The following is a 13,878-nucleotide window of genomic DNA, read 5'->3' as shown; positions in this document are numbered from 1 at the left end:
TCTTAAACATCAACGAAACAAATTTTCTACTTTTATGCCAAAAAAACACATTCCAAAATCAAATTGTACTGTATTTTGCCACTATAAGATGAACTTTACAATGTTAGTCTGTTTACATTACTTGGCATTTCAAACATTGAATAAGCTCGCTCTCTCTCTCTCTCTCTCTCTCTCTCTCTCTCTCTCTCTCTCTCTCTCTCTCTCTCTCTCTCTCTCTCTCTCTCTTTCAGTTTCAGTTTCAGTTTTTCTTTTTTCTTTTTTTTGGCTGGGGGGGGGGGGGCTAAAGCCCCCAAAGCCCCCCCCCCCCCCCCTCTCGTCCGGCCCTGTGTACTGTAATTTAGAAACACCTGCAATGACTTGCTCAAAACTGCTCCGAAACTATGCCAAACGGTAACTAGCTAAAGTGACGTCAGAGCTGAAGTTCACATCAATTAAAATTAAATCTTTCTGTGTACTAATTGGACGGTGTAACGCTAATTAGCGCAGACACCTGTAATTCGAGTCTTAGTCAAGACACGATATGCACCGACGGACTCTGCAGCGGCAAAGAGACATGAATGCCTTCACCTCTGATTCCCACCCTCCGTGTGACCGTGACGACAACGACGACAGCAAGTTGTGAAATCGCTGGAGAAACTCGCATACCTGGAGGCGAACATTATCCTTGGTGGATGATGACATTATTCAGTTTTACAGTTTTTTACTGCATCATCCGCCCCAACAGTCGGTTTTACTGCAGTAAAACTAAAACAAGTCGCGTAAGGCGAAATTACTACATTTAGTCAAGCTGTGGAACTCACAGAATGAAACTGAACGCACTGCATTTTTTCACAATGACCGTAGTCCGCCGCTCGTGCAAAAGGCAGTGAAATTAACGAGCCTATTTAGCGCGGGGGTGGTTGCGCTGTGCTGCATAGCATGCTTTTCTCTACCTCTCTTTGTTTTAACTTTCTGAGCGTGTTTTTAATCTAAACATATCATATCTATATGTTTTTGGAATCAGGAACCGACAAGGAATACGATGAAATTGTTTTTAAATCGATTTCGGAAATTTTATTTTAATTATAATTTTTATATTTTTAATTTTCAGAGCTTGGTTTTAATCCGAATATAACATATGTATATGTTTTTGGAATCAGAAAATGATAAAGAATAAGATAAACGTAATATTGGATCGTTTTATAAAAACATAATTTTAGTTACAATTTTCACATTTTTAATGACCAAAGTCATTAATTAATTTTTTAGCCTCCAAGCTGAAATGCAATACCAAAGTCCGGCCTTTGTCAAAGATTGCTTGGCGAAAATTTCAATCAATTTTATTGAAAAATGAGGGTGTGACAGTGCCGCCTCAACTTTTACAAAAAGCCGGATATGACGTCATCAAAGATATTTATCCAAAAAATGAAAAAAAAACGTCCGGGGATATCATACCCAGGAACTCTCATGTCAAATTTCATAAAGATCGGTCCAGTAGTTTAGTCTGAATCGCTCTACACACACACACACACACACACACACACACACAGACACACACAGACACACATACACCACGACCCTCGTCTCGATTCCCCCTCTACGTTAAAACATTTAGTCAAAACTTGACTAAAAGTAAAAAGAAAAACAACGAAGAAAAAAAAGAAAAAAAAAAGAAAAAGAGGAGAAAGAAAGTGGAGCATAGATCCACGTGAGAATGACTAATAGACTTTCCAAGTGCAAGTAAACTCGAAAATCAATAAGTATTATGAACAGTCTGATCCTATTTTTTAATTTAGTTATTTTGTTTTGTTTTAAAAACTTTGCAAAAACACCACGCGACTTCTTGAAACACCTTACAAAAGTCGTACAGGCAGAATTAGCTTTTCTCGGCGAAGAGGAACTATTCTTGATTTGCAAGCTTGTAGCTGAAACAGCAGTTCTCTTTGGCATTGTGCGGTACTCACGATTCCCTTGCGTTGTGTAAGTAAAGGTTCAATGTTTGACAATAACTCAGTGAACTTGTTGCGTGTTAAAGATACAGTCCTTTCCATCCATGGCATCTTGGACAAATTCTTACAGATGATAAATATTGTAATGTGTAACGCCTTCACGGTAAAACCATTAGGGGCATGTTCCCGGGTTGGACCCCGACTTTAGATGGTAAAAAAAAAAAGAGACAGAGAAAAAGAAAAAAATGAAAAGGGCAACCGCAAAGGAGGGGTGGTTGTCGCGCTCCAGCTCACGGTCAACGAGGCACCCAAGCCGGAGGTGGTTTCAAGTAGCGTCATGGAGTTCGTTTGGAGATCCAGCTGGATCATTGTGCGTCAGTGCTGGCAGTCAGCGCTGCCGTTGTGGGTCTCTTTTCACTTTTCGCGGTTTGGTTGTCTTTACTTTCTTTATTTGGTGTTTAACGTCGTTTTCAACCATTCAAGGTTATATCGCGACGGGGGTTTGGTTGTAAAGAGCCTTAGATGCAACAGCCTCGGCTGTCTATAAGGTCTTATGCGTGTCTGGGGGCACATTCTGTGTATGAAACGCTTGTGGAGCTGTAGCATTCTTCTAGATCTGTCCATGCTGTTGTAGTGGGTGAGAGCATCCGTTGGCTTGGACACATACCCACAATCAACACCCTGACTACAGCCTATGCAGTGTGCTTATTTTTTTCTGAATACATTTCGTAACTGAGAGCCAGGCTATGTCAATCTGCAACATAAATTCAACTATAAATAGAAAGAAAAAAAAATTTAAATAAAAAAAATAAAAAAGAAAAAAAATAAAAAATTCCCACTCTTCACAGAAAACAGCCAGGCTGTTTATTTTTTTTTTTATATGTCCAAGAAGAAGGATGCTCTTACTTCAAGTAAAAAAAAAAAAGAGCATCGTCAGATCTGCGTTGGTGGAAGTTACATACAAGTTTACACGAGAAGAAAAGTGTTGTTTCTTTAAAATCACACGCACACACACACACACACACACACACACACACACACACACACACACACACACACACACACACCCACTCCTCTCAGTCTCACTTTTCTAATTATATACCAATTAACACCTCATAGTTGTCGAAATAAGAACCCGAGAATTGCACCAGATCCCCTCATCAAGGCATTCAATCCAGGTTCTATAGATTTTTGGGGATATAAAAAAAAATCTTTAAATGGAAGCAGGGGTTCAAAAATGTATGGTCGTGGGAAAGAGAATTGCGTGGGCGTTAGGGGGTGGGGCTAGGGGTAGTGGGGTTGTTGTTAGTGGGGGTAGTGGGGTTGTTGTTGGTGGGGGTGGTGGCGTGGGATGGAGGTACAGTGGTGGATGGAATTTGTACTTTAAGCTAGGATGAATATTGAAAGTATCCATCCATCCATCCATGCATCCATCAACGGATACAGGTGATGTTGACAATATTTCATTTAGGTTGCGATATATTTTGTCAATATATATCCATCCATACATCAGTCAAACGCATGGGATCTATTATACCCTGTGTGTGCATCTAATCAACATACTCAGGGACACTGTCACTGTCACTGCAGTCTTGACGGATTTTGAAACCACACACTTTTAGGTATCAATCCAGGAATGATGTTAGGATTTTTTTTCCCTCGGAAAATTTGCCAAAATGGCCATAGAAGTTTTGGGCAGTCACCGCGTTCTTAAACTGTGAAAACGGTCTGCGTCTCTGCCGATTTGACCTGAAAGTTTTCGGCAACCTTAAATGACTTTTTGTGTTTTGCCGACCTCTTCCACCGAGGTTCTAACCCACGACCTCCCGATCACGGGGCGGACGCCTTACCACTAGGCCAACCGTGCCGGTCCACCATCTCAGAGCTGGCAAGGCTTTTAACAGAGGGCAAGGACATCCTCCACTTGAACACATACCACAAATCAGCCGTCTGACTGCTTCCTGTGCAGAGTGATATTTCGTGGATTAGATAATTATCACCAAATGCCACAGGTGAGAAATGAATTATTAAAAACCTGTTCAACTCAGCATAGCAATCAGTCAAGGTGCTGATTTTTGGTTATGTTGCACACACACACACAGACACACACACACAGACACACACACACACACACAGACACACATACACACAGACAGACAGGCACACTCACACAGACACACACACAGACATAGACTCACACACAGACACACACACACACACACACACAGACGCACGCGCAAAAACAGATGCACGCGCACACACGCACGCGCGCACACACACACACCACCGCTACCCCCTCCCCCCTATCCGCTCCTCCCCCCTCTCTTTTCGTTGACGTCAAACTGGGTGTCAGGGTCAAAACGCCGAGTCGATTTTACTTGCAGGAGCACGATAAAGAACCCTATTTTAATACAGCGAAAGTCTCAAAGTCTTCCCCCCCCCCTCACATACCCCCCCCCCCTTCGTTCAGACCCTTCGACCCCCCCCCCACCCCCAACTTGCTGAACATCCTCAGTTCAACCCCTTGAAATTGTGCATGTGCTGGAGGTGGTGGTGGTTGATGTTGTTTTGTTTCTGCAATTTTTGTTGACATTTCGCGCAAATAATAACACTGATAGCTTATTTTGTCTGTCACCTACAGTTTTATAACGCTATTCAGGTAAGGTGTGTTAAACAACCATTCACTAGCCTGCCGCATACGCAGACAGACGAACTTGTATTCACACACACACGCACGCATATGTACACACCAACACGCCGACATATACGCACGCAAGCACACACGCACGTTTGCATGCAAGAACGCACGCTAGTAAAAACGCACCCACTCATAAATGCACGTGCAGACACACATACACACAAACACCCAGACGCACGCACAGACACACATATAGACACACACACACACATACACACACACACACTCTCTTTCTCTTTCTCTCTCTCTCTCTCTCTCTCTCTCTCTCTCTCTCTCTCTCTTTCACACATAACTGAAAAGACTAAGGTTTCCTTTTCTTTGATCACTTACGTACTACACCGATCCCCTATCTGCTTATCTCTATAATTATATGCTTCATACTCTCTGAATTCTGAGCAACCCATAATTATTGACTGATAACACAAACCTGGAAAATGAAACTCCCCCTTCCACGCCTCCCCCCTCCCCCTTTTGGCTATTACCCCTACCCCTTCCCCCCCCCCACCACCCCCATCCCATTCCCTTGCCCTATTTCTTATGGAATTGTTTGTAGTGAATAATGTTGTAATACTGTGCATCCCCCCCCCCTTCCTTGCATGTCCCACCCCCCCACCCCAAACGTGTACCCCTCTCTCCACTCCTATCCCCCTTTTCCCTTCACACCTTACCCCTCTTTTCCTTCGCCTGTTTTGGGCCTCGATGTATCAATACCTTTTCACCTCCTCCCGCTCCCCACTCCCTCCTCTCCCGCTCACCACTCCCTCCTCTCCCCCCCCTTCCCCTACCCCCACCCCGATTCTTTTTACAGCTATATTTATCAAGCATTTACCTGCGTTACTTATACTCACCTCTAAAAACTCCTGGAGACGCACTGACCCGTAACGGCAGCGAATCGTGACTGGTCCGTGGACAGAAGGGTTTCCGCTGTTTGTTGAGCAACCCACCACCAGACCAATATTATAAAACGCCACTCTGGCTCGGACAAGCATTAATTCACCCGGGGTATTTTAGCCACTCCCACCCTGCGGACACCCCGACATAGGCCACTTTTCCCACTTACTTCTGCCTCCGCGAAACTCCGTGTGCGAGTTTGCCGTGCGAGGTGTTTGGGTGTTTTTCATCTGTGGAAGTTGTGCGTGGAGCAGAACCATGAAGTTGGCTTTGCTGGTCTTGCTGGGGTTGGTCTGCGCCGCCTCCGCTTACACCCCTGGGGCCGCTCAAAACGATGTAGATTTGGTAAGTGTGTGTGTGTTTGTTTGTGTGTGTGTGTGTATGTGTGTGTGTGTGGGGGTGTGTGCTATTGTGTGTGTGTGTGTGTTTGTGTGTATGTGTGTGTGGGGGGAAGGGGTGATATTGTGTTTGTGCGTGTGTGTTTGTGTGTATGTGTGTGTGTTTGTGTGCCAATATGTGTGTGTGGGGGAGAAGGGGTGCTATTGTGTTTGTGTGTGTGTGTGAGTGTGTATTTGTATGTGTGTGTGTGTGTGTGTGTGGGGTGATGCTAGTCAGTGTGTGTGTGTGTATGTGTGTGTGTTTTTTGTGTGTGTGTTTGTTTGTGTGTGTGTGTGTGTGTGTGTGTGTAATAGGTGTTTCTCCCGAAGTATTTGATTGTGAAAATTTATGTATACACATATTTGAGAACATTGTTTTTCTGTACACTTTCAGGATGAGGCTTTGCATGATGCTTTGGGTAAGTAGATCTGTTTATTATATCTAAGAACTATCACGAGGATCTCCTAGCCTGTACTTGTTGTAGATTGTCCTCAGGCTCTGGGTATCTAATTCGTAACACTGTCAACACAGACATTTGAAAAAGAAACAAAAAGAAACAACAAGCGGATATAAATGTAAAAGGAGACAAAAAAGGCATACAATAAATATTAACAAAGACCAAATAACGAAAAATAACTAGAACGAAACATTTAGTCTTCTTCTTCTTCTGCGTTCGTGGGCTGAAACTCCCACGTACACTCGTGTTTTTTTGCACGAGTGGAATTTTACGTGTATGACCGTTTTTTACCCCGCCATTTAGGCAGCCATACGCCGTTTTCGGAGGAAGCATGCTGGGTATTTTCGTGTTTCTATAACCCATCGAACTCTGACATGGATTACAGGATTTTTTTCGTGCGCACTTGGTCTTGTGCTTGGGTGTACACACGGGGGTGTTCGGACACCGAGGAGAGTCTGCACACAACGTTGACTCTGAGAAATAAATCTCTCGCCGAACGTGGGGACGAACTCACGCTGACAGCGGCCAACTGGATACAAATCCAGCGCGCTACCGACTGAGCTACATCCCCGCCCAAAAAAACATTTAGTCAACAATATTGACTGTGTTTTACAAAGACAAAAACATATCAAATACCAACAAACAACAGGACGTCTTTAAAAAAAAAATCAAAGTTCGAAGAAAAGTAAAGAAGAAGCTGACAACCCGAAAAGCCATCATAGAAAATGACGAAATAGGATTATACGATATGCTTTAGCTGAAATTCATATAGATTTTTTTGTTTCTGGGTCGAGGTATGCACAGATTTCTAATGTCAAATATGTCAAATACGATTGCATAAAAAGTGGATACGACTGAGCATTACATCAGTTCAAAGAGCAATAACCCCATGTTGAGACGGCATATCAATAACAGTGATGGTTGTGCAAGTTCCCCTTGTAGTACGCCACTGTAGCAAAATGTAAGTAGAAAGAGATAATTCTAAGCCTGGAAAACTATTTTACCCCAAATACTCTTTCAGACTGTTATGACCATTTAAACAAGCTTACGGTAGGTATAATGTTGTAAAAAAAAAATCTTTGTTCATGAGCAAAAGCTTTAAGGTAATCAAAGAACGCTTGAATTGATCTTTTCTCAACAAAAGAGACAAAGATTCACAAGCTGCCATAAAGTCTTAACTCATTGTCTCCCAGGTACGGATATATCCGTACCCAATCATTTGGCTCTATCTGACCAGGTACGGATATATTCGCTCAGACTGTTAGCTTCAGTCGCTTCCTGTAACGTCCATCTAACGCATGCATTCCAGCGTGTTGATACACAATTTCTACACAGTTACTACAATTCTGAGTGAGCTGCTGCAGCACAGCTGGTCTCGGCTAAAAAAAATTGGTCAACAAAAGAGTATCGGGGGTACAAGTTTACAAATGAAGACGTCTTGCATTATCTTTACAGCGGGGGAGGCAGAGACTCTCGCCAATGAGCTGGAAAATATCATGGAAAAGATGGAGAAGGATGGAAGGCGAGGAGGCAAGAAGGGAGGACGGGGTGGCAACCAGGGTGGCGGCAGACAGGGTGGCGACCAGACTGGTGAACAGGAAGGTAGAAAAGGAAGCCGACCCCCACCCCCAGAGGGCACAGAGGGCGAGGATCGTGATGGTAGCCGACCCCCACCCCCAGAGGGCGAGGATGTGAATGGCAGCGGCCCCTCACCCCAGGATGGTCAGGGTGTGGTAGAAGCTCTGAGCAGAATGCTGCGACAGTACGGTCTGGCCCCCCAGGATACCTCCGCCCCTGCTGCCTCCGATGAGGAACTTGGTCAGATTGTTTTGAAAATCACAGTCGTTACCATAAAAATATTTATAGTTCCGCTTACTATCTCATATTAGCCCAATCTTTTACATTGGGTAAGACCATCCATCCTTCCATGTACCAACATTCAACATCCCGAGTCTTTGCTCTGCAGAGTAAGATGTTTCTTTCCGATGAAATTATTGTAAGCTTACAGTTTGACATTAGTGTCAATTAAGAAGTTTTGTTTATTCCAAGTATCTGTCTGAGTGGACGAATGGGCTTATCCCATGTAAGACATATGGCCTGGTCTAAGATGGTAGGCAGAATTCTTAAAAACTTTGGTTTTAGATTGTTTCTTTAGTTTCTTTATGTTTGTTTGACTGCACAAAGTAAATGACTGCATATATTGTAAACTTTCACTTGAATTGATATCTTGTAGCGAGGTCCAAATGTTTATTGTGCACCTGAATGACCAGTGAAAAACTAAGAAACAAACACACAAACAAACAGACACAACAAGCAAACAGAACAAGAGATTGCAGGGTATGAACAATGTTCTCTCAACTAAAATTCATGAAAGCATGCTAACAAAGTCTTCAGCTGATATCTTATTTTCGTTTTGACCATCTGCTACTTTACCTTAGTCTCTAAAACTATGTTACTGATAATCTCATGTCAACAAAATCTCTTCATATACTCTTAGTTGTGTCTCCGGTTATCATGTTATCCGCACACAAACACATTCTCTAACCAAATTACTTATATTTCTTATTTAACATTCTCCACCTACATCATATCCGTGCAGGAGATGAGGAGATTGCGGAAGAGCTGACGGAGATGGTGGAGGACATGCTGCGCAAGAAGGCGGGCAGGAAGGGCGGAGACCAGAACGGCATGGACAATCTGGAAACCGCTCAGGAGAGTCGCAAAGGAAGAAAGCAGAAGGGAGGCAAGCAGGGTGGCGGCAGACAGGGTGGCGACCAGACTGGCGAACAGAAAGGCAGAGAAGGAAGCCGACCCCCACCCCCAGAGGGCGCAGAGAACGAGGATCGTGATGGAAGCCGACCCCCACCCCCAGAGGGCGAGGATGGGAATGGCAGCGGCCCCCCACCCCAGGACGGTGAGGGTGTGGTAGAAGCTCTGGGCAGGATGCTGCGACAGTACGGTCTGGCCCCCCAGGATACCTCCGCCCCTGCTGCCTCCGATGAGGAAGAGGAAGAAGAGGAGGAGGTACTTGTACCATTTGTTGGAATTCTTATGGGTTGCTAACTTTGCTTTTGACATAGTATTAGCAGTGTCAGGTTGTCTTTTCATGTGTGCGCATTATGTGTCTTGTTTTGTCAGGTGTTCGTTTCTCCTTTTCTTGGGTAAGACAGTTTCTGTGTACTGCGCCAGAGTTGTTTGGTAACATGCGCACGTGATGCATGTTTCTGTAGGACAGTAGCTGTGTCTGCTTGAGATAGTTGAGCATGTTTCTGTTATCTAAGAGCCAGGTGTTTGCTTGCTTAATCTTGTGGTCTGTTATACATCAGAGAGAATGGCATGTCAATATTTCATAATGGTGCAGTTTGTCTTTTTTCTGTTAACATTTTGAACTTGTGTTTAGATTCAACTTCATTTGTTCAACGCCAGTATTTGCGCGGGTTTGACACCTTTCGTCATTTTCCAGTGGTTCTACAGTTTTTCAATTTTATGTAAATACGTATTACACGTCCTTTATTGGAATCAGCGAACTGCCTTCTTTTGAATTCATGGTGGTGTAATGGGCGGTTCTGGTGAGGTTATGCCCCCTCTTTCTTTCGGCTGGTAACTGGCGCCACCTCGCGGCAAGATCACACGAGAAAGGAAAATAAACTTGCATTGGTCCCAAATAGCATATCGGTTTGGTAACAGTTCGTGTGTAAGTCGTGCATTTTATAGGGTAAACAGACAATGGTCGGTTCTGGTGAGGTTATGCCCCTTCTTTCTTTCGGCTGGTAACTGGCGCCACCTCGCGGCAAGATCACAGAAGTTGTCTTGCGTTATCACCCCAGAAGCACTCATTGGTCTTTTGTCTGTTGAAACAGTTGGAACTTGTGTTGTTATTATTGGTCCAAACACTATACACATTATTTAGAAACAAACAAAACCTCGAAACAATTATATATTGACTGCATAAAAAATCTTCTCACATGGAACAATACTTTTTTTTCAGGAGCTTGAATTTGAACTTGGTAAGTTTTTTTCCTAATATTTCTCTCTAAAGTTTTTCTTCCTTCCCACTAGACGGCCGATTGTAAAAACCTTTTGAATCTTCATTTAAAAATATAAGAAATAAAGAAATTAAGCCACTCACTTCGAATTGTTTTGTATACCCTCACGTTAGGCTTGGTATTGCTTTTTTCTTGTGAAAAGGAACACTGGATAACGATTTTGAAAAAAACTGTGTATTGCTTCAATTGTCTTTCTTGGTCCCTTGACTGCCTGAAGAATTTAGTTTAAAAATCAATGGAAAGAACTTAATGTACAAGGTAAAACAATTAGACCAAAACTGAGAAACAGGTCTCCAGGGGAGGCAATCATCTTGCTACACACACACAAGGGCAATATACAATGTTATTTCCTTTGTCAGAGTATTGATTTTTTATGATAGCAAAGTACGTACCTGGTACGTATCATGGCAATCAAGGGGTTTATATCAACATATATATATATATATATCATCCACATCGGTAACCTGTCACCAACAATTTCAGACGGCTTTCCTCCTGCCCTGTAATTGTATGAGCTGACATTGTCTCCTTCCTTCATTATGTGTGTGTTTATATCATGTGAACATGCTCTTCTTATGCGTTATGAGTCAGGGCTCCCCACGGACGCTCTATCTACATGTAGAGGGTCTCAGGACCCCCAACATTATTGTTAAAAGCGTCCCCAGACCCCCACAGTGAATCTGTAGACGATTCGAAGACCACAGTTCTTGCTTTCGGAAGGCCCATTCCTCCCTAAAACATGGGGGCCCGGTAGCTCAGTTGGTAGAGCACTGGACTTGTGATCGGAAGGTCGCAGGTTCGAATTCGGGCCGGGACGGACACGGGTCAACTGTATGTGCAGACCCAGAGACGGAAGCCATGTCCCACCCCCGTGTCACCACAATGGCACATAAAAAACCTTGGTCATTTTGCCAAAAGTGCAGGTGGCTGAATACACCTAAACACGCAGGCACCTGGGTAGCGCGACTCCGTTGCTGCTAGCTTTCCACTGGGAGGAAGCGACACGAATTTCCCAGCGATGGGACAATAAAGTAATGAAAATGAAAAAACGGAAAATGAAAATGATCTTTGGAGCGCTCATGACAATGTAGTGCCCGCCTTTGGAAGTTCTCTGAGCCCATCACAAAAACCTGACTGTCATATCAGGTAGATTCCCTATTCAAAACTGTCCATTTTGTTCACATATCCCGTCTTGCAATGCAATGATGTTACGGCATGCCGAACGATGTAGGTGTCGGACATCACATTCTCGTCCTAAACGTGCTCACATATCTTCTCTCCACACTACATTAACATTCTTGTCCAGATCTCTCTAACACATCTTATTCCTTCCAAACGATGTTTACAGCCGAGAAGGCCGAAGCCCTCGCCAAGGAGCTCGTTGACGCCATCGAGAAGCTGGAGAAGGGTGGCAGGCGTGGAGGCAGGAAGGGAGGACGCGTTGGCGACCAGGGTGCCAGTCATGAACGTGGAGATGGAAGCCGACCCCCACCCCGAGATGGCGAGAATGGAGATGACAGCCGCCCCGCACCCGCAGACGGCGAGAATGGAGATGGTAGCCGCCCCGCACCCCCAGAGGGCGAGGGTAGTGACGCTGCCCCAGCCGACGGCATGATGCAGGAGGTCGCGCGAGCCCTTCGTCAGATGTACGGCGCTACCGCCCCGCCAGCCGTCAGCCACGACGGCGATGATGAAGAGGACGAGGAGGAGATTGCGGAAGAGCTGACGGAGATGGTGAAGGACATGCTGCGCAAGAAGGCGGGCAGGAAGGGCGGAGACGAGAACGGCACGGACAAGCTGGAAACCACTGAGGGCCAGGAGAGTCGCAGGGGAGGCAAGCAGAGGGGGGGACAGCAGAGGGGAGGTCAGAGTGGAAGCACCGAGACCGCTGAAGGCAAGGACAGTCGTCGTGGAGGTAAAAGCAGGAAGGAGGGTTCCCGCGCCCCACCTTCCGAGGGTAGCCCCGCCCCTGGCACTGAAGGTTCCCGCGAAGGCAGCCCCGCCCCTGGATCTGAGGGCTCCCGCCCTCCACCCCGCAAAGGCAGCCCCGCCCCTGGTGCTGAAGGAGTTTCCCTCAACCCTGACGCTGCTGCTGACCTGAGAGAAGCCGAGGTACTGGGGGAAGAGCTGAGCAGAGCTCTGCGACGATTCCAGAATGAAATTTAAGGTCAGTTATTGTTATTTGATATTGGTACACGTAAGAGAGCTGAGCTTATCTTTTGTTTCTCAGAACCGCGTTGGCGTTGATCTCTCTCAACCCTTTTTCTTATGCGGTTGCTGTTTGTTGGTGTTGTTGTTTTGTCTCGTTCGTGCGAAGCATTATTAAGCTTTTATGTTCTAAAGTTGGAAACTTGTCTGTATGGTTTTCTTTCTTTGTCTATTTTTTTCTGTTTTTGGTTTTCCAGCCTTTGTTTTATTGCTCCTTCCCTGGCTCTTAATTCTCTTAAGTGTATGCCCGTCCACATATTGTTTGTGTATCCTCTTCCCTGCGTCTGTCTCCCTCCCCATTGAACCCCCCCCCCCCCCCACACACCCGAAAGTCAGACCCAACACTGCATGTTGTTTTCTTGTTTTATTTCATTGGTGTTTGATTTTTAGCTATCTCCTGTACATATAACGATAATGCGCACCTACTTTTGAGTAAACGATCGTAACATTGCAATGAGAGAGAGAGAGAGAGAGAGAGAGAGAGAGAGAGAGAGAGAGAGAGAGAGAGAGAGAGAGAGAGAGACAGAGACAGAGACAGAGACAGAGAGAGAGACACAGAGAGAGAGACAGAGCCCCAGAGAGAGAGAGACACAGAGAGAGACAGAGACACACACACACAGAGACAGAGAGAGAGAGAGACAGAGCGAGAGAGACACAGAGAGAGAGAGACACAGAGAGAGAGAGACAGAGAGAGTGAGAGAGAGAGAGAGAGATCTATGCACAAATCTTGGAGACAAAAAGTAAAATGCTTTGTAAAATTTTGTTTTTCAGTGTCGACGAACAGTTTAGACATGAGTAGACGATTCAACGAAGCCCTGTCCAGTGAAGAGAGGGAATAAAACAACCATAAGATCGACTGTATTTTGTTTGTTTGTTTTGTCTCAATTATGATATTTCATTTCATAAAACAGTTTTCGTAGCTTATTTACACAGCTGTAATAACAATCTTTTTGATTATATTGATGTTTAAAAAAAAAAAATGTTGTATTGGTTTATGAGTGCTTTAAGACATCAAAAGGAATGAACGCTTTTTTTTGTATTGTCTTTGCTTAGGTGTGTGTACAAGTGTGTGTGTGTGTGTGTGTGTGTGTGTGTGTGTGTTTGTGTGTGTGTGTGTGTCTCTCTCTCTCGCTCTCTCTCTCTCTCTCTCTCTCTCTCTCTCTCTCTCTCTCTCTCTCTCTCTCTCTCTCTCTCTCTCTCTCTCTCTCTTAGCAACATTTCATTAGGATACAAAATGTACACACACACCCCTTCTCTCTACAATTAGCAACA

General features: G+C 44.6%; 1 protein-coding gene across 2 annotated transcripts; it reads left to right on the top strand.

The window, feature by feature from the left end:
* The first annotated feature begins 5,526 nt into the window (after positions 1-5,526).
* LOC138948843 (uncharacterized) lies at positions 5,527-13,631 on the top strand. Of its 2 annotated transcripts, XM_070320467.1 has the most exons (7): positions 5,527-5,862; positions 6,289-6,313; positions 7,808-8,170; positions 8,952-9,376; positions 10,341-10,359; positions 11,747-12,565; positions 13,378-13,631. In XM_070320467.1, exons 1-6 carry the CDS (start codon positions 5,776-5,778, stop codon positions 12,562-12,564), a joined length of 1,737 nt encoding a protein of 578 aa, XP_070176568.1. In that variant the 5' UTR covers positions 5,527-5,775; the 3' UTR covers position 12,565; positions 13,378-13,631. The 2 variants fall into 2 exon arrangements, with proteins under 2 accessions (XP_070176568.1, XP_070176569.1); XM_070320468.1 differs by lacking the exon at positions 7,808-8,170.
* The last annotated feature ends 247 nt before the right edge of the window (positions 13,632-13,878 follow it).

The sequence above is a fragment of the Littorina saxatilis genome, linkage group LG15 (assembly GCF_037325665.1).
Source record: "Littorina saxatilis isolate snail1 linkage group LG15, US_GU_Lsax_2.0, whole genome shotgun sequence".
Classification (NCBI taxonomy): domain Eukaryota; kingdom Metazoa; phylum Mollusca; class Gastropoda; order Littorinimorpha; family Littorinidae; genus Littorina; species Littorina saxatilis.
This window is presented reverse-complemented; position numbering and strand designations above follow the sequence as displayed.